The 25,558-nt window shown below is 46.6% G+C and overlaps 3 protein-coding genes across 4 annotated transcripts in view; 1 reads left to right on the top strand and 2 right to left on the bottom strand.

Moving 5' to 3' along the window:
• Window positions 1-361, bottom strand: part of LOC125949172 (proteasome subunit alpha type-6-like) — a 1,069-nt gene extending 708 nt beyond the window's left edge. The window contains exons 1-2 of the mRNA XM_049675938.1: window positions 152-361; window positions 1-82 (exon numbers count right to left, since the gene is read on the bottom strand). The exon at window positions 1-82 is cut by the window's left edge and continues 708 nt beyond it. Coding sequence (XP_049531895.1) covers window positions 1-82; window positions 152-227 — 158 coding nt within the window. The 5' untranslated portion in view covers window positions 228-361. The remainder of the gene's footprint in view (window positions 83-151) is intronic.
• A 3,090-nt stretch (window positions 362-3,451) lies between these two features.
• Window positions 3,452-9,555, top strand: LOC125949153 (battenin). The gene is made up of 5 exons (XM_049675908.1): window positions 3,452-4,034; window positions 8,145-8,308; window positions 8,374-8,532; window positions 8,627-8,987; window positions 9,068-9,555. The coding sequence occupies exons 1-5, from the start codon at window positions 3,810-3,812 to the stop codon at window positions 9,494-9,496; spliced, it is 1,338 nt and encodes a 445-aa protein (XP_049531865.1). The 5' UTR covers window positions 3,452-3,809; the 3' UTR covers window positions 9,497-9,555.
• A 9,136-nt stretch (window positions 9,556-18,691) lies between these two features.
• The window catches only part of LOC125949127 (uncharacterized), a 49,092-nt gene continuing 42,225 nt past the window's right edge, over window positions 18,692-25,558 (bottom strand). Inside the window, exon 4 of one of the 2 annotated variants that reach the window (XM_049675871.1) lies at window positions 18,692-24,375. In XM_049675871.1, coding sequence (XP_049531828.1) covers window positions 23,204-24,375 — 1,172 coding nt within the window. In that variant the 3' untranslated portion in view covers window positions 18,692-23,203. The remainder of the gene's footprint in view (window positions 24,376-25,558) is intronic. The other variant, XM_049675872.1, reaches the window with a different exon arrangement.

The raw sequence follows: 25,558 nt of genomic DNA, 5'->3' as shown, positions 1-25,558 counted from the left end.
TGCGTGGCTACGACGGCCACATCTTTGCCCTTCAACGCAATCGACGTCAGTCCCTCCTGGTTTATCGCCTTAAAGGCATACTCTGTGGAGGATTTGATGGTAAAGGTCAGAAACACCCAGAGAGAACGACCCCCAAAAACAGACTACGTACCGACTTGGTAGAGCCGTCCCTCCGGCGAGAAGATCGTAATGTGACGGTCGAATCCAGCACTACTTCCGCGCGACATTCTAACACGGCACGATGCAGCAAACGAGGCTCGCAAATAGATAGAAAATTCGGCAAATTACACCCGCAAAGGGAACGAGAGATGACCGACCAAAAAACACGGGTTTGTGGGGTTAAGGCGATGAGTTTGTTGTTTTCAGCGTTGACCAAGGTGTATCTAGGTTGACGGTCGCTGCACAGCGTACAGCCTGTCTACAGGGTAGGGTTGAAATCTTCCAGTTTGCAACTTTCGCGGAGAACGTAAACTGTTCGCAAACTCGCTGCGCAACGAATCGATGGTTTTTGAAATTTTTGGAGCAAGTTTCTTTTAGAAGGGTGTTTTCGATTAAGGGCTGGCTATGTTTGCTTTACTTGCACAGCGAGTATCTTCATGTTTAGCTGAAGGAACAGAGGTACTATTTTCAACTGGAGTTCATCCGAACGCATTTCAAGCAACTATAATTCTTCCAATAATCTCGTTACTCGTCGTTACTTAACGATTTACCGGCAATACATGCTGCTTCGATTAAGATCTCTTGTACTAACCACTAATTGCCATACCTTCACCAGAGCAATGATTATGCCTAATTGGATTACTTCAAAGTTAGCCTATCGGCATTGCGGCATGAAAATGTATTTTCGTTGCCAAACCGAGCACATGGCGCTGTATCGTACTGAATGGCCTTTGGCGAGTGTTATTAGGCTGAGATTTCCTGGTAGGTGCATCCTGTGAGCCACATCGTATGTATTCATAATTAAAAAATCATGAAGAGCATCATGCTAGATACTGTAACGTTCCATACAGGTTCCATCTGCAGTTGCATTGGAATTTTGTATGGGAAACCTGAAGGCCAATGGATATCGAAGTAGAGATGGTTGAATTTCTATTTTCATTTCATATCAAGTTCACTTTTCTTTTAGTCTTATGCAGTTCCTTTACACAACGTCCATAGAAGGACGTCCCCAAAATTATGAATGGCTCTTGAGACCACTATGACGTGGAACTAAAGAAAACTGTGCTATTTGTCTTCTTACTGATGACGACGTACAGCAGCTGGCAAAGGACTAAGAACACGTGCCTTAGACACTTTTGGTATTGAGTTGAATCGTGCCCCTGTTTTGCTCCGTTAAAGGATCCTTCCTCCATCGTTTCTCCCACGCATAAACGACCCGGAAGGCCACAGTTTGCTAAAAATACATCCGTCGTACAAACTTTGTACAACTCTCAGCTCTTCCCCCGCAGGTACCGCAGGGGATGGGGCAGCCGAGAAAGTGCGAAACAGAGGAAAAAGTTTTCCACCCACCCAACATAGTTGAGCCGTTTCCGGTGAACGTTCGTTAGACGTGGTAAACGGAGATGGTAAAGGGGACCGAGCACTCGCCGAGACCGACGTACCGCAAGCATTAGAGTTGAATATCGAAAATGCGAGCAATTCCGCCAGACTCGAAGGGCCTCGCCTCAATCAGAAAACAATATTCTTGTTAAGAAGATTGCAGCTGAGGTCGCTGCGGCCAGGGCTGCTCCTACCGTAAGCGTGCCTTGCCCGAGGACGACAATGGCGACGACGATACGAGCCCATCAATGCATAGACATCCACTACCGGGTACAGTAGGCACACGACATAATGTGGCACTCGAATATGGCCGTTGCCAGTGGAATAAGAACTGACGGAGGTTTGGCGAATGTGGCAGCCAGCAAAAACCCTTCCCTTTGGCGGTTTTCGGAGCGTGCGAGTGTGCAAGAAAGCGAAAAATGGGTTGAATGTGAGCAGTAGTAGAATGGCACTGGAGTGCACGTGTGCAGACGTGCGATCCGGTTCCCTTCCGCGGCTATGGCCAAGGTTCCGGGTAGAAGGATTGGAGGAAAGTTTTGCATACTTATGGCGGACGATTGAACGAAATGTTGGACGACAGGAATGGGAAGCACAGGAGCAACATGCCAACCGACGGCACCGGCACGTATACGATGTACGTTTCCTATACGCCATGGCTCTCAAAGAATGCACTTGCAAACAGAGTGATCTTGGGCAGGGGATGGAAGTAAGGCTCGTTGTAAGTGATGCATTGCCTCAGTGATAAGTAGATTTAATTTGCCCCGGATGTACTGGAATGATGGAGAAGATTTTAATTAATAAAGAGCAAGACCGAACTCTAGGTAGGTTCCATGATGCTTGTGGCATTCTTGTAGCGTAATGAGCGCATGTAGAAATGGGACATTCTTGTTTCACGAATGGTATAGATGTAATTGGGGTATGTTCCTTTTCATTCATTCCTGTGCTGAGGATTGTTTGACTTTGATGATAAAACTCAACAAGCGTATTGGGTGGATGTTACTGTTGAAATTTTAATATTTGCAGCTCTTAGTAAACGAAGTTCCTTTTTGATTTTAAGGTTTTCCTTTCCTGTTCCTTGCAACAATATACATACCGAGAGAATATATTAATTGGTTGATTGCAATCGGTTACTATCTTAGATTATAAAACAAAATTACACAAAAATATTGATGATTGATTTTTGAATTCATCAAAATCGATGAAGAATTAGCACAGGTTTTTTTCTAATATTTTTGTCATATTCTACTATAATTTTCAGCGTGTATACAATTGTTAGAACAATTTGTTTGAGCATTGTTTCATTTTAAAATAATTTTGTGAAAAAAATGTATTAATTAATCTTTGAATGCCCAAAACTGAAGTATTATATTTTGTGGAAAAAGATCATGGCATGTTGGAATTGAATTTTCTATATTTCCGTGGCATGATGTGGGCGGCGCACCGATGGCGCACCGATGGCGCACCGATGGCAAAACATGAGTATACGTGATTCCACTTGGTAATTCCCTTTACAAAATATATAGCCCGCACTTTCGCCAGGGACGAGTAAATTGAAGGATCTGCTTTTCATTATCCTCCCGTGCCTTTTCATACCCCGAAGCAAGGCAACAACGGGCAGAGGGATCCGTCTCCAAAGGGTCCCGCATGCTGCTGCTATCGTTACAACAAGCAACCCATAATCATCCGACGCCTTTTGGCTGTCGGAGCATACTTTGATAACCGACGAGAAAACCGCAGGCGACGCGAGTGCTCCATTATTGCTCATTCCCGCTGCCTCCCTAGCCAAGCTGTCCATTGGCGGTAGGCTGGCTAATCATTTCGTCTGTTCGTTCGCGACTGCATATGTGTGGTGGACAATTCCCTCTCCAGTGCGCCAGACGACGCTACGGCCGCCGGAATTGATAGCCCGCAGACCCGAACGCGCTTGCACTGGCAGCAGCTGATCGGAGACACCAATCAGAGAAGAAGAGGGCCACCGAGGGCCTTGTCAGTCGACGAAGTGCGTTCGAAGTGTGAGTAGATTACGCCGGCGCGCGCGCTACTGTGAACCACCGCGAAGTGTGCGAACACCGTGCGCCGTGTCGCGACCTTCGCCTAGTCAGCGCCTAGTCAGTGCAGTCGTCCATCGTTCGAGTCCGGACGTTGGCTATTCGATGGCCAGTAGTAACAGTTCGCGGTAGTGCTTGTTCCGTGTGATCCGTGAGTGAGAAAGACCGCACGCCCGAACGCGCGATACGAACCGAGAAGTCGTCGAAACAGACCAACAAAAGATGGCAGACACTGGCGAGAGTGCGTCACCGTCGGTCGTCCCATTGACCGACAACGACGGCGATGAAGCGCGCCCCCCGAAAGACAAAGGTCTGTGGCGCGATCTAGTTGCCTACTGGATACTGGGGCTGTGCAACAACTATGGCTACGTGGTGATGTTAACGGCCGCACACGACATTCTCAAAGAGCTGGAGGGTGAAGACGAGCACGCGAAGGCAGGTGCCCTGGTGAGTAGAGTGAAAGCGCGAGCAGCGGCAGAGCGAAGGCCCGCCACACCAACTGCCACGCTTCGATCGCACGTGTTTTCGGTGCGCCAGTAGTGTTGGTGGGTTGGAGTTTGTTTTGAGAGTCGAACGCAGCTATGGCTATGGCGACCGTGACGAATCGCGGTTTGAACAAACGGCCTGCTTGTGGTGGTAGCAAAAAACCGATACAACGTCGTTTGATAGAGGCCTACTACAGTGTGTTGCTTAGTAGCGATCACGTCGAGAGTTTGAGGGGGGATTCCGGTGCAGCGTTAATCGGCGCAAGGTCACCGAGGAACAGGTGTGGGGGTTTAACCTCGAACAGAGCGAAGATCGCGCATCACGTGGATATCACGGTTGCGGCCTCTACCTTCGCGCGACCATTTATGATGTAGCTCGATTACGAGGAGTAGTCGATCGGTTGGTTGGCTGGTTGAATGATTGATTAGCTTAGGGGTGGCCCCTTCTCAAGTGGTGGTCAATGTCTCGGACGCCGGCCGATAAGCCACGCACTGACCGGCCGCCAATACACTGGCGACGCTTGTGACAATGCGACCTTCTGTAGCTCATGGGGGCTCGCGTGATCTGCCTACACAATCGACGACGCCCTCCGAAAGGACCAAGCGTCGCGCACGATAGTTTATCTGCGGTGCGTGGGAGGGGTGATAAAGGTTGTTAAAAGTGGACAAGCGTAATCAGGCGACAGGAGCAGAATCAATGAATTTCATACCATCCGACGCTCGGATGTTTTGGATTGGACAATTGTTGATCAGAGTTCAATTGAGGAGATTGTTGCGAGATAATTTATTGCGACATTGTTAAGGGGGGGAGCGTGAGGGGAGGGGTCTCTTATCTAGCGGGGAGTTTAGAGAAGACTCTTCCTCGGTACTTCCTAGGGTACGGTACGTTGTTTCAGTTGTAAGCCACGTGTGCTTACGTACTGTCTCGGTTGTACACTTCCTGGTATCAGATGGGATGGTTTTTAATACGACAGGCCCCAATCGAATTTCTCAGTGGTTGACAGTTTAGAGATAAAAACACATACGTAACAATGCTACATAAAATATGTCTAATGGTCATGTCAAAGCACAGGGCATTCCAATAGGTACAGAGAATGGAATGAGGAATTGCTAAATTTGTAGAAATTGCCTCAAGTCTTTGAACAATTTACTCTGTTTAAATTATGCCAGCATCTAGCGAACAGTTTTGAACTCGGATACACGAACGTAAAATGCAACATTGTATCATAATGTTTCATTTTTTTAGTTATGGGTTTCGAACTTTGTTGCTCATATGTGACACCTCAGAACGACTGCAGATAGAGACCGTGTGGACAACAGTCGTCAAAATACAATAAAAATCCGGTTTCACTAAACAACAAAAGTTGTTTATGAATGCTGATAATGCTATCTGTATGTAAATACATGTGAAAAAGACGAGAGTACATGGTTTAGCAATATACAGGATGATATTGACGAATGCCTCGTAAGACCCTTATCTCTCTAGCCTACCATTACTTCGCGAATCTTAACTCCTTCCGTTAACTAACAAAATTGTGTTTTTTTTCTGGTTGCTCCTGACTGAAACGCAGACGATTATATGCTGCCGAAAAGCGATTCCTTTGCTTGCCGGGGCTCTGGTTTTTTTCCTTGAGATTAGGCGACAATCAATGCTTTTGAATGAACGTGTTTCGGATTTGCTACTTCATCACGACCTGGGACACACCTAGCGATCTCACGCGAAGCTCGCTGAGTAGTTTAGAATCGGATCGTACCTGGTATGTTGTGCACGATGCTCGATGGTTTAGAATCGCGGCCGTCCAGTACCATTTTTGGTATAGTACCGGCTTTTTGCTGCTTCGCGAAGGTTTTCACTCTTTCCACGAAAACTACCTGCATAGATGAACTGATGAAACCCGGCAAAACCCGTTAAAGCCCGGGATTCAAATGTTCTATTCTGTTTGCTAGTTCCGAGCAGCAGGCGGAGTTTTCGTTGAGTTTATTATGTGCCCGAGTACTTGGATGCAATAGATTCGATTCTCGTTCTACCACAAAATGCCCTCAAAACTGCAACTCAACATATGCGCTGGTCTATAACCAACAAAGACCAGTCGACGGTAGCGGTCAACTAACTAATAAGGCCGTCGTCGTTAGTGAAATTTATTGTTTATTCAACTAAAAACATACCTCTGCGCTCATGGATGGGTGTGTGTGCTCAACTGACAAAACAATCGCGCTGCAAAGGATTGTTTGAATTTAACTCGTGGCACTTACTTTCCACGAACTGCTGCAGATGGATGCTGTACCGAAATGCTATGGACCTACATGGTCCAGGCAGTACTCTAGGGAAGGTAAACTTACCACAACCGGTCGTTGACCATCACGGACCTAAGCTTCCTGTATGTCCGCAGGATAGTGTAATGGCACAGTGGTGCATGCAGCACAATGGAGTAGTTGAACAATTGGCGTAAGCACACAAACCAAAAGCACATACACACACACACACCGGTGGAGTGGTGTGTGGCTTTGCTGATTTTTTGCTGCCATTCTTTTGCGCCATTTATAAAGTGCATCCGTTGCAGCAACCACCACATCATGCAACTGTGGGATGCTGTGCTGTGCTCCGCATTGTTTTGTGGCTGGGGCGTTAAACACAGGCACAGACCAACACGAATGCCAGGCAAATCGGAAGCGATCTGGTTGGGATTCATCGCATTTATCACGGTCGCTGGAGTGTGCACAAATGGTTCTTAATTTTTTTGTTTTTTTTTTGCAACATTTAACAAGGGGATTAATGAATATTTTTACTTTTCAAATGAAAATGCCGCTCTCTTTATTGATATTATTCTGCTGCACGATATGCTGCTCCATTATGAGTTCATCGCTCTTTCGTGTACATAATTCTGCATACGTTGGTTCGGTCAAGGGATTGTTCTTTTTCATTTGAAAGCAGAATTATTCAGTGACCATAAAAGTACATCAATATTATTGGAAATTACGAACAGGAGGTGTTGTTGCCTCAGTCGTTTTATGATAGCTACCAGTATGAAGCTACATAAGTTAATAAGCTTTCGGTAAATTCTGCATTCAATATTGAATTTCTCTTCGATAGCCCTATAAATTGAGGCACAATTATGATTTGATTTGACAATTCTGTTCATTAATGCTTGGAAATTTGTCAAGAACGTTTTGAAGTTAGTACACATTTTTCTATCGCAATAAATTGACTAAAAATAAACCACGTTTAAAGCGCACTTTATTCATTGTTTGGTTTACAGTAGGTGAACAAACTGCTATGCAATTAAGCACAGTTGTCGTTAATGGAACAAAGGCGCATTTTAACTGAAACGCTATTCCATCCATTAACATTAACCAAATGAAGCGTTTTCAACGATGACGAATTCTTTTTAATGGATTTAATTTGGAATATGGAAGAAGCCGTTCTCTCTCGCGTTATACTGACTGTATTTTTGTGGCTTTTTAAAAAAAGATTTTTGAAATTTATCAACTGAACATCGACAACAGATGCTCCAACTAAATGAGAGAACCGATTTGGCATACTGTATGACATCAGTATGCCGACATTAACAACCACTTTTAAGGTTTGCAAAAAATCATTTTGCCTGGAATCCTTCAAAACTTGCCGAAGAAACAAGTAATATACATTTTTTATTATGTTATCGTTGCTAGTTTTTGGTGGTTTTAGTAACAATAATTACTAACACGAGCAGGTCATAAGAAACCCATGATTGTACTCTGTATTATAAAGATAATGCTCTTATTAAGCTCTATATTATAAACATAAAAAATGATGTCAGCTGTATGTTACGGAAATTTGTGCAAAAAGAATGCTTAGATGTGTGGCAATACAGTTTTACTACCAACCGTTTAACTATAATATGTTCTTCACAATTAATTTAAAACTAGAAACAAATAAATTCTATGAGCAAATAATGTTCCTTGCTCCAATATGTTTCGGAAGCTTTAAAGACCCCGTTTAAAATTCCCGTTAATATGCCGGTAATATCGTTGCGATTTATCCAACCTTCATCATCACAACATCACACTCTGTTGCTTCATTCGCTTCTGGCAGAACGCTTACAGTGCGCTCAACACGACGGCTCGCTCGGACGATGTTACCTTCGGTTATGAGTCCCGGCCCTGTAACAAGCTCTCAACCGGGGCCATTCTGCTTGCGGACATCCTACCAGCGTTGGCCGTCAAATCGATTGCATCGTTCTTCCCGCTGGCCAAACAGTAAGCTCGGTCGGCCGATCCCACACGGTGCACCGGTCTAATATCACTTTCCAAACCATTCGCAGCATTCGAGTTTCCCTGTGTGTTTGTGCGGCCGCTGCGGGCTTCCTGCTGACGGCGTTCGCCACCACCCAGTGGGTGCTGTTCCTTGGGGTGATAGCGACCTCGTTCTCGTCCGGCCTCGGTGAGGCAACGTTCCTGGCGTACGCGACGTATTTCAACAAGTCAGTAGCTCCCGGAACCACCGCGTCTGCTTTTATTACTCGTCAATGGTATCGTGTAATATGTGTTTGCCTTTTCCCCTTCGCCCCACGCTAGGAACGTCATATCAACGTGGTCCTCCGGAACGGGTGGGGCCGGTATCGCCGGTTCGCTGTCCTACACCGGGCTCACCGAGCTGGGGCTGACACCAAAGACCACCATTCTCATCATGCTGGTAGTGCCGGCTCTTGAGGCGGCCGCGTTCTGGGTGCTGTTGCGCCACAAGGACACCGACAAACCGGCAGTGATGGGCGATGATAAGGAGAAAGCCGAAGAGATCGACTACAGCACGCTGCCGGAAGAGGAACGGCCGCTGGAGAACTGGAATCAGAAGCTACGCTACATTCCATCGCTTTTCATCTTCATGATTCCGCTGATATTGGTGTATCTGCTGGAGTACTTCATTAACCAGGGATTGGTAAGCAACAACAGTGATGAAGATGTTCCGAGGATGCCAGGACTGATCATGTCCGTTTTTTTCTGTGTGTCCTTTTCTAGTTTGAGCTCGTGTACTTCCCCGGCATTTGGTTGTCCCAATCGGCACAGTACCGCTGGTATCAGGTGATCTACCAGATTGGTGTGTTTATATCGCGATCCTCCGTCAACCTTGTGCAGTTCCGGCACGTGTGGATTATGGCCGTGTTGCAGTTCATCAACGTGGTGTACTTTACCTTTGAGGCGGTCTACTTCTTCACACCCTCGATCTGGATCATCTTCGTGCTGATCCTCTGGGAGGGGCTGCTCGGTGGCGGTGGTTACGTCAACACCTTCTACCGTCTGCAGACGGAGGTACCGGCCGCACGCCGCGAGTACGCCATGATGGTCACGTCCATCTCGGACTCGGTCGGCATTGCGCTTGCCGGTATTGCCGCCATACCGTCGCACAATGCGATCTGTGATTTGCCGGTGCCCGATCGGTTGTTGTAGATAGGTGGGTGGGATGTTACCCGTTTGCTGACTGACCAAATAAAAGCACGAGTTTGTACGAGAACAATCGCTATGTGCTATGAACTTTTGTTGGAAATTCTACCGAAATGTTGATTTGTTCATTTGTAGAAGAATCGTTGATCCGATCTGGAATGCAGAATCTGCATAATGATGGCTACTCTATGTAGCCGATGAGTTTCCAATTACCAAGGATCATACATTTCACTGGAAGCGGAAGCGCAATAGCGAAGATATACAATGTTGCTAACATACAATATTAAGTGTAACATGATTGCAACATTTCACTCTAGTCCTTGCCGTCGTTGCCGTTGTATGTTTTTTCGAAAGCTACTTATGTAAGATTTATGATCTTTAGTCAAGATCGATAGGAAAATTGCAAATGAAGCTTTTCCTAACAGTCATTTTAGTTTCGATAGCTTTTTTCGTAAAAAGAAATGAGCCCTTTCTTCAATTTTGTATTTGTTTTGGAATAATGAATCAAAGAATTCCAACTGAAACGTGCGAAAAGAAGATATGAAATGCTTCGCCGAATTCCAATTTAGTATGCTAATTTGATTAATCCAAAGTGTTACGTCGGAAAAAGACCTTACTTTTTTAAATAAAAACATAATAGTAAATAATGTTCGCAAAGAGGTGAGCTAATGCGAACGAAGACGAAGGGGAGGCGAAAACATTCAGCAAGCGGAGGAAATTGTGCTGGAGTAAGCTCCTGTGACTAGTAGAGAGATTGTTATGAGTGTTAATTAATTAATGAGCTAATGTCATTAGATTCTGTCTCGTTATGGTTTCGCTAAAGAAATGTTTGGCTGAAAATAACACATTAATGATGCCTGATTAGTGAACTACATAGCAGATGGTTAACCTTTGATCTTTCTTCCAGATGAGGTTCTTGGAATATTACAATAAACCATAAATGTGGCTCTCGCTCTCGCGGAGCTTTCTTGCTGCGAGATAATGGCCTCGGTTTGTATTTTTTAATCTTTACGTCAGGGGCTTCTTATACGTCAGCCAGTTTGATCTTTTCATACCGACAGAAGTGGATCTGTTGCAGACATTTTCCCTGCAACAGATCTTGTTGGATCTGTTGCAGACATTTTTAGAGAAAAACTCCTCCCCTATCTTTCAAATATTGATGATAATTTCTGTCTGTCAGGCCTATTGACCAACGACCGCTACCGATTCGCACGGTTACCCATGCTTTAGATCACATTTGAGGCGAGTGTTCATGAATGATTTACCCTAGCACAAGACTAAAAAAAAAAAGGAAAATAGGGAGTTTCTAAATTCCCACCTCTCCATCCTCTTTCCCACAGACAGTCCGGATGTGTGTTTACCTTGCGGTGGTCTTGATGTGGGTCTCCGTTAGTCACCACGGTTCAACTTCATCGACTCAGGCGTTCGATCACTTTGGAAATCCCTCTTTCTCTACCGGAGAATAGGAGGAACCATTTTCCAAGCACTCCAGCCTAGCTTCAGCAGCATAAGCTCTACCTGCAGCTCAACTCAAGGCTCAACCATCTAAGAGCGAAAAGTCGGCTTAACCAAGCGGTCTGCAGATGTGGGCAGGAATGTGGTAAATACCCAGATCCTGTACCTTAAACCCGGACCGGGAAGCCGGAAATAAAGGTCGAAAAAACTTTTATCAGCTCACCCACACACGCACACACACACACCCGAACCAGAACCAATCACATCACATCCGGGGAGTGGACCTCATTGATTCCGCAACGTTTGCCAGCGGGCGGGGTGTCTAAATCTAAATTATGCAAATATGTTTTATCAGTTTTATAAACTACTGGAGCGAGGAGCGACAGGTGGACATGGACACCGGACAGTGACCAAAGTCAAACAGAAAAGTCCTTTACCCACCACAACGCCATCCTCCGGCTTTCCGGTTCGGGAGAATGTGTCCGCAAGTGTCTCGAAAATGGGGTTGAGGTAAACGTTGGAATAGGAAAAGCATCATCAACATTCGCAACAGCGTCTCCTTTAAACCCCCTTAGTTTTGCTGTGGTGTGGTCGGTATGTTGAAGTGGGGGAAAAAACAATTTGCTTTTATTCGGAAACATTCTGTGCGTTGTTGGCCTGTGAAGGTCCAATACGTTTCCCCGTAATTCCCGACCGCCGGCTCGGGTACTCATGGTGGCCGCTAGCTCGATCCAACGAACGATCCACACCGTACTACGTACGGGAACCATCGGGTCGTTGTCGCCGGATGTAATGCAATTTACATAGTTTCATGTTTACCATTTGCATATTTTGGGAAACCATCATCGGTTGTTGCTGACACACACGCTCACACGCACACATGGCCACGGTGAATGGTGAAAAGGATCGTTTGAGAGGTACTTCGCTCTGCTGAGAATCGAGGCGTGGGCCGACCCGAGAATCGAGGCGTGGGCCGGCCCTGGAAGGGTTAGGGTGGAAGCAAGATTAACACCTTCATCTGTGGTCGTACCGGGTGTTCCGGAAGATCCGGGACGGTATTGGGAAACGATCATGTGAAGTCGGGTCGGGTTTATGGAGCGCCAATTGTTTCCAAGAAGTCCCCCTCTCGGAACTAAACTCCACCATGGAACCAGGTAAACCCACATTTCACATTTCCGTCGAAGCGTCGAAGAAGTTTTATGCTGGCCAAAAGTTTCCCAATCAATTCTGTCCCTTTATTAATCACTCTGTGCTCGCTACCAGGCGCTACCGGTCCCGTGGCCAACAATCCAACAATCGATCGGCTTGATGCTTACCGCTACTGGATTACCCTTATTGTTATTGCCGGTGCTGCTGCTGCTGCTGCTCGGAGGCACACGTCGCGGTTGGTACGGATTCCGGTGGTCCGGATTTCAATTGATTGCTTCTTGGAAGAGCGGCTTTCAAAGGTGGCGGCACGTGTAGCCACGAGCATTTGGCCACCCTTCGATAATTCCGCTGCCACCTTCATCGTCATCATCAGCGGCAGCAGCAGCGGCAATAGCATTGATCCTGTTAGCCATAATTTGCAACTTCCAGGATCACGTGCCGTCAGTGTCGACGTCAATCAAAGGAGGCGACAATGTGAATGGTGTATTACATGAGTGCGCCAATGTGTGTAAGGCGTAACCACCACTTATGTTAAGAAAGATGCCGAGCAAGGAAAAATAATTGAGCTCCACGAAACAATAGCAGTTGAAACAATGCAGGAAAACTTACTTACCTTTTGCCCAACATGTCACCAGCTCGCGAGCTGCTTTGAGCGAATGAAATTGCTTAGAAAAGGCGCCGAAAGGGGTGCCGAAAGGGGCGCATACGCCGGGTTTCTTTGGAAATAAATTACATCCTCGTCGTCGGCTACTCGACATTTTCACGACAGCTGTACCACACGTCGCTCGCTTCACTGGCGTCGCTCGAAGCGTGTACGTGTGTGTGTGTGTGTGTGTGTGTGTGTGTGTGTGTGTGCGTCAAGTGAAGAAATTAACATTATTCCCTGGATCCCGGTTCGAGGGGGGAAATTTCGTTTCATTCTTTTATTTCTCTCCACCGAAAACCCACTCGTGCGGCTCCAACGTTACCCACTCTTGATAGGCTCGACTTTCTCGCGAGAGGAGATTCTTTCCGTCTGCATGGCATGGTTTCCTACGATCCCGGGAAGCGCACGGAGAGTTAAGCCGCACCGGGTATGGATGCCAACTTCGTCGGTTGCCACGCTTTCATGCTTTTCCGTGGGAGGCCTTTTTCGAGAGGAAATGGAAACTCTGTTTGCAAATGACCAAAAAATAAGAAACAATAGACATATCGCTCCGCGTGTGGAGCAGGGAGTCCCCTGCCCCCATCACAACTCCAAAAGGGTCTCCGCGGAACGGAAACAAATTTGAATTTTTATGAAAATTGGCTTGGCCCTCTGCTCCACATGAAGCATAAATCTATGGTCGCGTACGTACGTTCGGCGTTCGCGCACACCGGGCCTCAGCTGGGTGGCCGCTTAGTGACATTTGGGGGGCAATACGCTACCGTGCACGGAGAGCACACGGACGGGGAGGGGGGGGGGGACGTCGTGTGGTGCAGAGGAAATAAGAAAATAATTTTGAAATTATCCTCCGGAAAGCCATTAGTCGGCGTGCCGAGGGACCGAGCGACCGAGCGAGTGTTTATTGCCTTCACCGGCGGTAGGACGCGCTCGGTAGCAACAGGGGCGAAGATAAATCAACGACACATCCGCTGGCACCACGTCGCTCCGGGGCCGGGGCCAACCATGCCGACGAGAGCGTCGGAATGTCGAAAGGCTTCGGGCTCCAACGGACGCAATACGAAAAACAATGTCCCGCATACACGCACACACAAACACACACACAAAAACAGTGCGAACAGTGCAGATGGAATGGCCGGTTTTGGTTGGTTGGTCGGTTGGTGGTCACCTTCACCGCCACCCGTGGTCCCGTGGCTTCATAAATTTGACGATTAATGCTTAAGATAATTATTCGCGTTCACCTGTGCCCCACACACCTCCAGCACGACGTTCAAAACGAATCGCGTCCAACTGGAGCTGGTTTTAATTCGTTTCCGGTGGCAACGTGGCTCGCGATGGCAACACGGCACGGCACGGCACGTAACATCCATTTGCTGGTGGATCTGGCAGGACAACGAGACTGACGACGATCCTGCACGATCGGCCGGTCGGCCATTATGCAAAGTAATACTCTCTCACACACACACACAGTAATACCGACGACGATAGGCGATGGTTCTTTCCGGTTTCTGATCTTACCTTCGAGCGACTTCGTTTCGGCGGTGTTTTGGGTCGCCGGAGGCTTCACTCGTTCGGCCAATGACACTCGTTTGTTTTAATGGCACTCAAGGATTAAACATCCTCGCCGACGACGCCGACTGTTGCGACTTCTGTTGAGGCTACTATCGCACCCACAGCCCCCCCACTCCCATGGTCGCTCGCCCTAACGGTGACAAATGAAGATAAGCTCCGATAAGCTTAGCACCGAAGGGGCCACGTAGGACCAGTGGTTCCTGTTGGAGCGGCACGTCTTAGTAGCCCTTAGGTCGAAGGAACTTTATTAATTGTCGCGCACGTGCTACGTGCGAAGCTTCTCACCTGTGCTCGATGCTGTGGGACTTTTACCCAAAGGAGTTACGTCGTCTACTGTGAATCTTCATTTTCGTAGTTCAACTTTGGATCATGTTTGGTGAAGACCAATATTTGTCCGCCGCCCCCGGTGTGGTAATTACGTTTCCTGAGTAAGGAAGAAAAAGCTGTTTGAAGCTGGTTTTTTTTCACTATTTTCTCCCCCTTAAAGCAAACTGGGAACGAATGTGCGGACGGGCGGTATTTAATTACTATCGTAAAGTGTAGTTTTCGGTCTCGATGCAGACGACGTGTTCCACGATGTGGCAACGACTACTGGGACAAATTGGATCCAACATCAAAGCGGCAGTAGAAGTAGACTCTTCGTAATACCGCGTTTCTATGGCATTCGAAATTCTCGATGCTGGGAATGGCTCCTTGATGGGGTCGGCTGGGACAACGTGTTGGAAATGCGAAACGGAGTCAGAATGGCGGAAAGAGAAGGGGGCTTCTCGCGGTCCCCTGGAGCGTGTTCATTGGATGGAATGAAAATAAAAGTTATTAACACGCTCGCCATCTTTCCCAGAGTTGAGGTCGCTCGAGGCGTACTTTTGCGGAGAGCCCTCCCCGTGTGCGACGGGGTAGGGAATTAAATTTATGAGAGAGTATTGCTTCAACCACCGACTCCACTAACCGACCTGCGGGCTAGAGACCGTCGGATGTGGCAAAATATATTCTCGGCACTTGGGGGAGTGCTATGCATGGAGTACAAAAGGCGCACCCAGTACTAGGCCAGGCAGTGCTCGAGTTCGGTATCATTGTCCGGACTCCACGGCAACGGCTTAACACTCTTATCTAGGACTTCGTCCCTCTTCAGTCCAGGTTCCAGAACACCATTGTTCCAGCCGCTTCCGGCTGCAGGTGCACCAAGACTCGCCGGCACAGTCTGCAGCTCAGCAAAAGTAAATAAATTCTCGGTCGAGTTAAAAGGGGTCGTTGTGGTTGTGGCAAGAGATGGACGCCTTGGTGGTGCACAACCTTACCGGTGGAGGCGGATGGTCTGAGTGAAGTTTTCCATGGCATGCTTGCCCCAACCGTTGCAGGATGAGGTGTGTTTGAAGAACTGTAACTGAGTTTTTCGAGCTACCAAGCTGGCCTGTAACCCCTCTGTGTCAGGCCTTGCCATTTGTAGTCCATCAGTGAGCAGGAAATGAAATCAAATTGTAAGCCGACCGTAACACGAAATCCGTACCGGCGGAGCAGCTGTTACGGGAATCCATCTGTTAGCTGCAAGCTTGCGCGCTTTGGATAAAAAATTGGATCATCGGTTGTTTAGGCGCTAAGAGGAATTCTTGGACAAACTCTGGTTCAAGTGTTGGTATGGAAAGATGCCAGTCTTAAAGCACGATTTCCATATCATCAAGAGGCGGACTCGGCAGGCAGGGCAGATCGGCTGTATCAAGTACGAACCATAATTCATTGGTTTGAACACCGCCACCCGGATGTGCCTTCAACACATGTGGATTGACGTTCTACTAAGCAGCGGAGATCCGACAGATGGGCTTTCCCTCTCAACAACTGACCAGCAAACGGGGAACGGATTAAGGTCGTGCTGGGACTGTGGTCCCTTCTGGTGCAACCTCTATCCGATCCCGAAATCATAATCCCTACATTCTCCGGCTTATGGACCTCTTGGGTTCCGAATCTTCATTTCGTCTCGTATCGTCTCCTCGTCGTATCCTGTCTAGGTCGATCAACGGGTGGCCGGGGTTGGTCGAACAATTTATCGAAATCGGGCATCTCACTCTCTCGAGTATTCAGACTTCCCACACGGACACACATACACACCAAGCCGGCCGTTGGTATCGCTGCAGGGAAATAGAAAGCCTATGAAAGGCTTTGGGGTGAAACCGTAAAACAAACATGTTGTGTTGTGCCCGAGCAGACTGTCGGAATCGATTAAGCTTTTCGGGATTTCGAGAAGGAAAACACGCCGGACGCTGGGTTCCTACGCACGAACCGGAACGCGGTGGCCGATTGTGGAGGGCAACTTGCAGTTGTTGTTGTTTTGGTGGCCAGCTGCTAGATGTTGGGGTTTGCTGCCGTTCGTCGGTTTTTGCGATTCTTTTTCCGTTCCGGCTGTTCCGGGACAGTGGAACGTTCGGTTATTTTTTTGCGTATTTTGCGAGTAGCACATCAGCATCAGTGGGATGCTGGCTTCTAACGGTTAAGAATGCTGTCCAGTGAGATTAAACTTTTCACCAACCAGCATCCTCTAGCCGCTTGTGCTGCTGCTGCTGCTGCTGCTACTGTAGTCTTCTGACGTTGGAGGTCTCAGTCAATTCGCCTTCGTTTTTGCAACATTTTCAATATACGCTCGAGGGAGCGGACCCGTTGGGAGCTTGGGAGTTGGACGGCTGGAATTGGCAACTGTTATGATATTGTTCGGTTACGCTCTGCCTTTGCTGTGCGGGTATATGGAGCGAGGTGTCTCGAGTTGGTGATAAGGCTACCGACAAGACAATCATCTGGTAGTGCTATGGTTGAATAAATTCTTGTTAAGTCACATTCAAGGGAATGCACCAAAGGGCCCGTTTGCTTTGGATTTTATTATATGGACGCCCTGAAACCAGTGCCCGAGAGTAGGTTAGATGAAAGAAGAAAACTTTAATAAAAAAAACGCTGTTGCTATATCAAATGCAAGCATTATAATTGTGCATTGGGTAAATCAAAAAACATTAAAACATATTCCATTATGTTTATTGGCTTAAAGTTGAAACATTTTCTTTGTCCATCAGATCTCCCCTTTTTATGCAATCTTTTCTTCTGCTACTCAACAATTGCTAGATGCAAATGATATTATTTGGAAAAGGTAAGGGCAGGTTAGCAGATTTTGATTTGGTTAAAGCAATTGACTTCGTTATCAGGCTACGTGACATCGTGACCGCCAGCACATCAGACCACAATCACTACAGGCAAAACCATTGTCTAGTGTCATGTTTTTTGCGTAAAGACAGCTCCTGGTCTCGTGCTTTATCGTAAGATAACCTAGTAACTGAGGCAAATCCTGCTGCATGACGTTTTGCATAACTTTACAGTGTTTGGTTCTTTTATTTGGTTCAATGGCCATCTTAGTTTTGGTTATACGCAAAGAGAGCTACTTCTTCGATATTGGAACAGTAAGCCATGATTTGGCGGCGGTTGTTCGCAAAGGAGCATACGCCCGGGGTAAAATCAATCCGCTGATCGACGATTGGGACAACACTTGCTGATAATTTAAAACCCTGATGAAGCTGTCCGTTGCGAGTTTCTGTACGAGCTACGCTCCATCAGAACAAAAGACTTTCAATTCTAGAAATGGTTTTACGTTACGCCTTGTGGATGATATTGAAACATGATAGATTTTTCAACTATATTACCCGACCGAATCCGGTTTTTTTTTCCAAACCAGCAGTGAATCGGAATATGAACTTCCTGAATGATATGCGAACAGTTTCTACATCATTTGAGAAAGCGTCCAGATTCTAAATGAAATAGTCAAAGCCAAGTCGAAGAGTTGGTGACCTATTTGTTGTTAATACTTACTTACTTACTTACTTACTTACTTACTTACTTACTTACTTATCAAACGCTACAACCGACGAGCGGTCTTCACGTGCCACAGAAGATACCTTCACCGTTCGGTCGCGTATAGCTGATGGAATCTTAAATGTGCTCAGAGATGCGAGCACCAGCTGTTCAAAGGTTAAATTGATGTCTGCAACTGACGGCCCCGCATCACAGATAGGCTACTAGGATCCGATCCGATCTGATAATTCACTTTGAAAACAGCAGTACCGTAGCTATGCTGGTTGTCAAGGTTTCGACTTGAAAGTCAGCTAGAAATGGCAACCAGTATGGGAAACGTAAACACTGGTTCAGTAGTTTCTTTTCTACTATTTCGTTACCAATCCAGTTTGCCCTCGTGATCAGTACTGCTGTTTGGTGCTGGAATCATCTCCGATACTCACCTACACATAAAGGCACCATTTCGGCGTCGACAAACAGAATCCTCCGAAAAAAAAAAGAAAAACCAAACCGGATACACCGGCCGACAGCTTTTCCTTACTTTTTCATGTTGTTCTTTATTTTTGATCGTATTGTTCCTTTTTGCTGTTTTGTTGCTGTTTTTGTCCTTAATAGTTTGATGTGTCGCTTGATCTGTAGCGCTCTCGCCCAGAAGGCGCGTTTTACAGTTTTTATTCTTGAAAAATATAACAATTTTGAGCCACACTCGCCCAAAAGCCATAGATGTACATAGGTGAATGTCCCTCGTTCGGCCACATTCTGCTCGTTTTACTTACGTTCTTCTATTGGGCCGTTTTACTTGACCGTTCTACTGCTGTGCCATTCTGTGGGATGTGTGCTTGTGTGTGTGTATATGCGGTTCGCTAGCAGCGCGGCGTGTGTCTAAATAGAACTGATGCTGTTATTGGAGAATGTGTAATTCAGCAAACAGAAGCCGAAAGTATGAAACGGTTAAATGGATGGTTGGTTTGCATTCAGACATTCGTTTTCGCTAGCTGCGTCTAGCTCGAGAGCAAGGAAATTCCCTATTCTGTCTGCTACTATCTACGATCATACTGTAGCCGCACTCGGTGCAAGAAAACAGTGACAGTGTCGTAGAACGAACGTAACAATAGAATTAAAATACGATCTTCTTCGTTCTAGCGCACGTCCAGTATTGGCAGTCCAGTATTAGTCCTGTAACTTTCTACGGTGTTTCTAAAGGGGATGGGGAATGGGGGGGGAGGGGGAGGGGGGTGGTGTGGCGTACCTAACGTTATATCTTATCTGGTTTCTAGTTTTTTTTTGTGTAGTTCTGTCAAAACTGAGTAGTTCCGTCAAACACAATTTCGAAAGCACTACCCATAACCGAACGAATCCGTAACATTGCCTCTTACAGTGACCAGAGGTTAAGCAGTGATAGTAGTGTCCGCGTGGAGAAGGTAGTTGCAAAAAGAGGGATGTAGGGAAAGGAGAAGGGGGTGCACAATGTTATTACACTATTAGCTGCCGTGTGCATTGTGTGGAAATGATGCACAATTGGATTTAAAACACTACCGAGAACGAGAGCACGATGATGGATGTGATGGGTAGCTGCATTGCTTGTGCTGGACCGGCATGCCACTACCTGCCACTATCGGTCGGAATCGGTGAAGCGGCCAAGCCATGTACGGATAGCGGGTACACCCGGAAGAGAGTAGGAGGGAAAGTGTAAAAAATGTCCTACGCTCTTCCGGGCGGGTGCTACGTTCCGACCAATGCGTGCACCGAGTGAATCGTGCGAGCCTGGATGTCTATTGTATTTTCTGTGTATGGAGAGAGTGCCTCATCATTGAAATCATCATCATCATCATTATCTTGTATATTACATCCACTAACCATCTGAAACATTCAGCTCTCGGTTCCGCCATCCATTTCGTTTTCCGGTTTTTCTGTTTTTTATCATGTTCGCTTCTTGTGCTTGTCTGTGTAAGGGTTTTGACTGGTTTTTGTTTTAGAGTTTATTTGGTTTGGTTTCAATATTGTTTGTCTTTACACACTTATATCTCTGAATGTACTTACCGACTAGATATACTCTTTTGTGGTTTTCTTGCGGTTAGCAGTTTTTCTTCTTATTTCACCTCCTTTTTTCTCTTGCTTGCTCTCTCTCTCTCTCTCTCTCTCTCTTTTACACTATTCTATCGACTTTGACTACTCATATCTAAAACATAGCTCAATGTTTAAGTGCCATTTTCTTGCGTTTTTCGCTTCTCGCTTATGTCCGTGTTGCTGGCCGATCGGTTTCGATCGCTTCTGTCTGATGTCGTGTTCCAGAGCAACCTCCCTCGCCTCACTCTTGGGTTATTCTTCTTGTTTCTCTTCAGCTTCTTCTTGTTTCTCGTTTTTTCCCCAGTTTTTCGGCATTTTTCTGCTCACAGTTCACCGTTAGAAAATTGACTATAACTTTTGTTTTGCTGTTTGCTGTTTACTCTGCGCTGTTTATATGTTTGTTTTATGTTTTGCCTGGAGTACTATTTAAACCCCCCTCTGTTCTGTTGTATATTCCATTTACACCGAATATCGATTTCTTTGCGGTGTCCTGTATGTTTGTGTCTGTGTGCTTGTGAGGGGTACTACTTGTGTTCTAATCTCTTATACTTAAGCTTGTTTGTGTTTTTGCTGTTTGCTAAGAGCACTCACCCAGAGAGAGAAGGAAAGACCCCGTGGATAGGGCGGTGTGCACGGTGTGCTGCATGATCACGAGAATTTCATTGTGTGATCGATTAACGGGTGCATTCACACACACACTAGCAGCAGCAGCAGTGTGTGTTGGGAATCAATTTTTATCTTTTTTTTTATCCATTCTCCTTTATCCCCTGACGCGTGCCTTTGTTTGACATCAATTTATGCTTTTGCCGGCTGCTGGCTTGAATTTCGCGCACGATACCACCACCCTACCTCGCTATCAGACTAACACCATTGAGAAGCGAAGGTAATGCAGTACAATACTAATGGCTCACAAGGAAAAAGGGGATATTACCTCTTAAGAGGGGGTGTGGGAGGCTCTTATCTAAACCGTTTGCTCTCGCTGTTTTTTGCCATTACCGCATGGTGATGGTATGGTACGGGTTGGCGATCTGATGCTGGTAAACTGACCGCGAACTTGGATTTCCTTCCTCGCTATTGTTTCTCCCGTACGTGTGCCAATCTCCAGTCCCATTCACACAAACGCACACCACGTAAAAGATATTGTCATTTTCTATTGCTTATGCGTTCACATAGAAAACCGTCCGCCCGGAACCACATTGGCATGCACTGGCACCGCGAGAACATTCGGTTCAGATATGTCGAAATGGAGGACCAACTGTCCGCACAAAACAATTCAGAGTGGGAGTTGCAATTCGATGCTACCGAGAGCAATTGGCAGCGAAGCAATATTGGAAATGAAACAATTAAGATATTTCGTATCATTTACCTCTCTCCACAAAGATATTTTTAAAGGGGTTTAAAGGGGTCGTCGTATTTTTACTTTAATCTTGTTTTACTCGCTTGTACCTCTTTTCTGCCCCTTCTTCTTTTCTCCTGTTTGCCGTTCTTGATTAAAAATCTCCTTTCCATTAAAATGTCTATTATTGTCATGATTTTGTTTGTTTCCACCATTGTTGCCCTTTTTTCGGCTCTTCCGTTTTGTGCATTCCGTGCAAGGGGGTTTTTCACACACTACGATGACGATCGACGATGACGTCAAAGTGGTTTGTGGCCCCCGGAAATTCAAGCCCAACGAGCCGTTCCCCGCCTTTGTCGTGCTGTTCGATCTTGTGGCATGGAGTGGCCGTTTGGTGTCTGTTTGGGGTCTGCGAGACCTTCTCTGCAACAACGCAACCCGATGGCGACGGTGATCACTTGTTGTTGGTGGGTGGGCCACTGCCGTGCCACTACGTAAGTGGCGCCCTCCGTATTGTACGATTCTTTTGGGTGATTTTCTTGATGATATGTTAGGCAAAAGTGTCAGGCGCACGTGTGTTTGAGGGTTTCGGCTTTGTTTTGCTTTGCAGGGAGATCATTCGCACAAACACACACACGCACACAAAGAGACAGAGCAAATCGACAGACAGACCGAGAGAAGCTGTATAAATCGATGTCAAAGCAATTCCCGGGGAGGAGGCTTCTAGCTTCTCGAAGCAGGCTACGGTTATCGTAATAGTGCCGCCGTTTGACAGTTCCCCCCTCCCGTGCTGCTTTGGGACTTTTGCGGACTTGCTTCTGTTTTTGTTTTGTATCGTGCTGCCACTTCGCTCTATATTATAATATGTATATATATACCTACATATATACCTTTGCTCATCTGCACTCTTATCCGTCTCTGCGCTTCCACAGTACACTGCTATGCGCCACCATATCAATCATATATAACCACCACAATGGTCGCTCCGCCATTGATCACATCAATCGTTCTCGCTCGGCATCTCATCTTCCACCTGCTCTTCCTCCTCCTTCTCCTCCACAACATCTCTATCAGTAAATATATATTGTCGTTCGTCATCGTCTTCCGGGTTTTCACTTCTTTGTTTTTTGTTGTTGTTGTTTTGTTTTGCCTTCTGCCGCCCATTTGTGTTTGCTGTTGCTGTTGCTTTCTACTGCGACAGCTCTCGCACTCCGCTACCTCTATTCTCTAGTCGGTAGTCTTCTCTGTAGCCAACTGTCACTTTAGAGACTCCGAGATTTGTCAGCCGCGTGCTTTTTGCTGCGTCCAAAAGCGCCACGTCAACCAAAGTGTGCTGCCGATCAATCAATCGCGAGGATTTATCGCTGTGGGGTGACGTTCGTCGATGGAGTGACAGTCGCGCGACGCACACTTGGATCTCCCTCTTCTGGGCGGGGAGCGTTCGGCTACGTCCAGCCAACCGGGGAGAAGGATAATGATGATTGAAGGAGCCGCTACCAGACAGTGAGAGGAGGAGATGGAGAACGCATCGCAGAAATGGGAGTCACTTGGGATTGGATTCGGAGATGTTCCGGTTCCGGGACAGGGGCCAAACCAAAGTTTGAAGTAGCTGAGACGGAGAAATGAAGAGTAGGGAACGAGGACATTCGGGGCTGGGACTTTAAGGGACTTAAGGCAACGGCTGGTGATTCAGTAGCGGATTGTTCGGACCACCATTGTTGGCAGCGGGACGACGTTTGGGCGGCGCACTGAGACGTCGATCGGTGATGGCGACGAATGGGAGCCGCTGACGTTTCAACCGCCCATAACCACCAACCCCTCCCAGCGGTTGTGGTGAAGCGACACGATGGTACACGAACTGACCGGCGCGAGATGATAACTTGTAGTTAGGATGTCCACCAGCACCACCACCCCCTACGCCACCACCAACACCACCGTCGTGCCCGTGACCACTGGAAATCGTTGGCCGTCCGTACATCAGATGCGATCCGTCCTCGAGATCATCGTGATCACCGACACCGTGCTTCTTATCGTAGATGATGTGAATGCCCTCGCCGGGCAGTGCGTTCGAGTGGATGGTCGACGATTGGATCGTCTCCTGGATGTAGTTCCGCTGCATACCGCTACCCTTCGACTGGCTCGGTCGCTGCTCCTCGAACAGATCCTCCTCCATCCAGTGTGGATTTTTCCTGCGATGATACTTCCGCTCCCGGTGCTTGTGCACACTGTAATCGGACAGCGGGGCGATCGTGCCTTCGAGCAGATCGATCAGCTGCTTGTTCCGGCGGTTATACTTCTTGATGTACGGTGGCACATTGTCCGGTTTCGGTTCCGTCTTCAGCGAGCTCATGACACGGTCAAAGTTGGGCCACTTTTCCTGGCTACTGCTGCTACCGCTCCCACCGCTGCCCCCACCACCGTGCCCACCATTCAGGTGTGCCAGGATGTCCTCGTTCGTCGCCAGTTTGTTCGAGTTTTCGTAGTAGCTGATCTGGCCCTGGTAGTCCGGTTTGGCGTCCTGCATCTTCTTCCAGCGCTCACGCTCCCGTTCCAGCATCTTGCGCCGGTAGTAATCGTGGTGGAAGGTATGGTACGGCTGATGGTAAAGCCCACCCCGGTGATGGTGCGTGTGCTTGAAGTTCTTGTGCTTTTTGTACAGCTTCAGTCGGTACGATTTTGCTTTCTTTTCCATCTGCTCGAAGATTGCGTTCTCATCGTCACCGGCAGCACCGTTGCCGTCGTCGCCTACGTTGCCACCGTCGCCACCATTACCAGCACCGCCGTTGCCGCCTTGTTCCGTGTCCGGTGCGATCGGTTTGTGTGTGGAGATGTCGGGATCTTCTATGAAGATAGAGAGAGAGAGAGAGAGAGAGAGAGAGAGAAGAGAGAGAAGAGAGAGTGGAGTGTGCATTGATCCCAATTTCAAATATGTTATGTTGCTTTCACATCGGCAGCGTTTTACGAACGCTGTTTTTTTGCGCAAAAACGAGCGTTTTGTTTGTAGCATATCGAAATACATGGAAGTGTTCATTCATAAAAATCGAGTCGTTTCCATGGTTTCCGTGGAGCTAACTTAACAGTTGGCGGTTTTTACGGATCTAAAAAAAATCTACAAACTGCAGCAGGCTCTGGACCGACTGTAGCAAGCTACGCAAAGAAACCAGCGTTGCACTTTGATTTTACAATTTATTTTGGGCAGAAATGGGATGATATTCTGGGAATCATTGTGTTGTGTGTATATTAAACTAAAGCATGGAACAGTTAATACTGGGCCGCACAAAATAAGTCATATCTCACCCTAAAAATGACGTATAAAGAAAAGAAAGGTGTCATTTTGTAGGTTTTCTTATTGCCTCTAAATATTGATGCAAATTATTCATTAGTTTTTCATATGACTTTTTCAACTTTTACTTTGACATCACCCAAAACTGTTTGCACAGTACTGTTGGTCACATCATTTGCCCTTTTTTTTGCGCATCACCTTCATTTCGGTTGGTTTTTATACATGTCTGATATACTTTTTAAGTTTCCTTATGATAATTGTCAAATAGAAATCGATGGAACGAAAATCCAGTCATTTTTGTGGATTGATAGTTTTCCCTATGAAATCGATCTATTTGAATACAAAACATTAACGCCATACCTTCGACAAGAACAGCTACCTAAATCATGGCAAATTTACACAGGATCATTGGTGGACAAATGCAGGACAAAATCCTTTTCCGTAGATACTCTTTTCTTGCACAAATTTCGAATGAACGTTGCCCTGATGGTGAAAACATTTGATTCGTTCCACGCCAAATCTTCATCTTATGGGCAAATTTATCTTCGTAAATAAACCAAACCGTTCCTACACCATTCTCTCTATGATTGGCAAAGTTATTTCTTTTGCCCGGTCAAATATTAACTGTACCATGCTTTATTTATCATGATTTGATAAGGTGTCGGTAGTGACATTGTGTTAAATTTCGTGTATTTTCGCGATTGACCTTCCTGTAATCGCGGTGTGTACAACGAATTTAAG

Source organism: Anopheles darlingi, chromosome 2, assembly GCF_943734745.1.
Source record: "Anopheles darlingi chromosome 2, idAnoDarlMG_H_01, whole genome shotgun sequence".
NCBI lineage: Eukaryota > Metazoa > Arthropoda > Insecta > Diptera > Culicidae > Anopheles > Anopheles darlingi.
The sequence above is the reverse complement of the archived record's forward strand: the minus strand, read 5'-3'. Positions and strand labels throughout refer to the sequence as shown.

Coding starts and splice junctions, on each gene's coding strand:
- LOC125949153 (XM_049675908.1), top strand. CDS start 3,810: ATGGCAGACACTGGCGAGAGTGCGTCACCGTCGGTCGTCCCATTGACC. Junction 8,309..8,373: donor TTCTTCCCGCTGGCCAAACA/GTAAGCTCGGTC, acceptor AACCATTCGCAG/CATTCGAGTTTCCCTGTGTG. Junction 8,988..9,067: donor ACTTCATTAACCAGGGATTG/GTAAGCAACAAC, acceptor GTCCTTTTCTAG/TTTGAGCTCGTGTACTTCCC.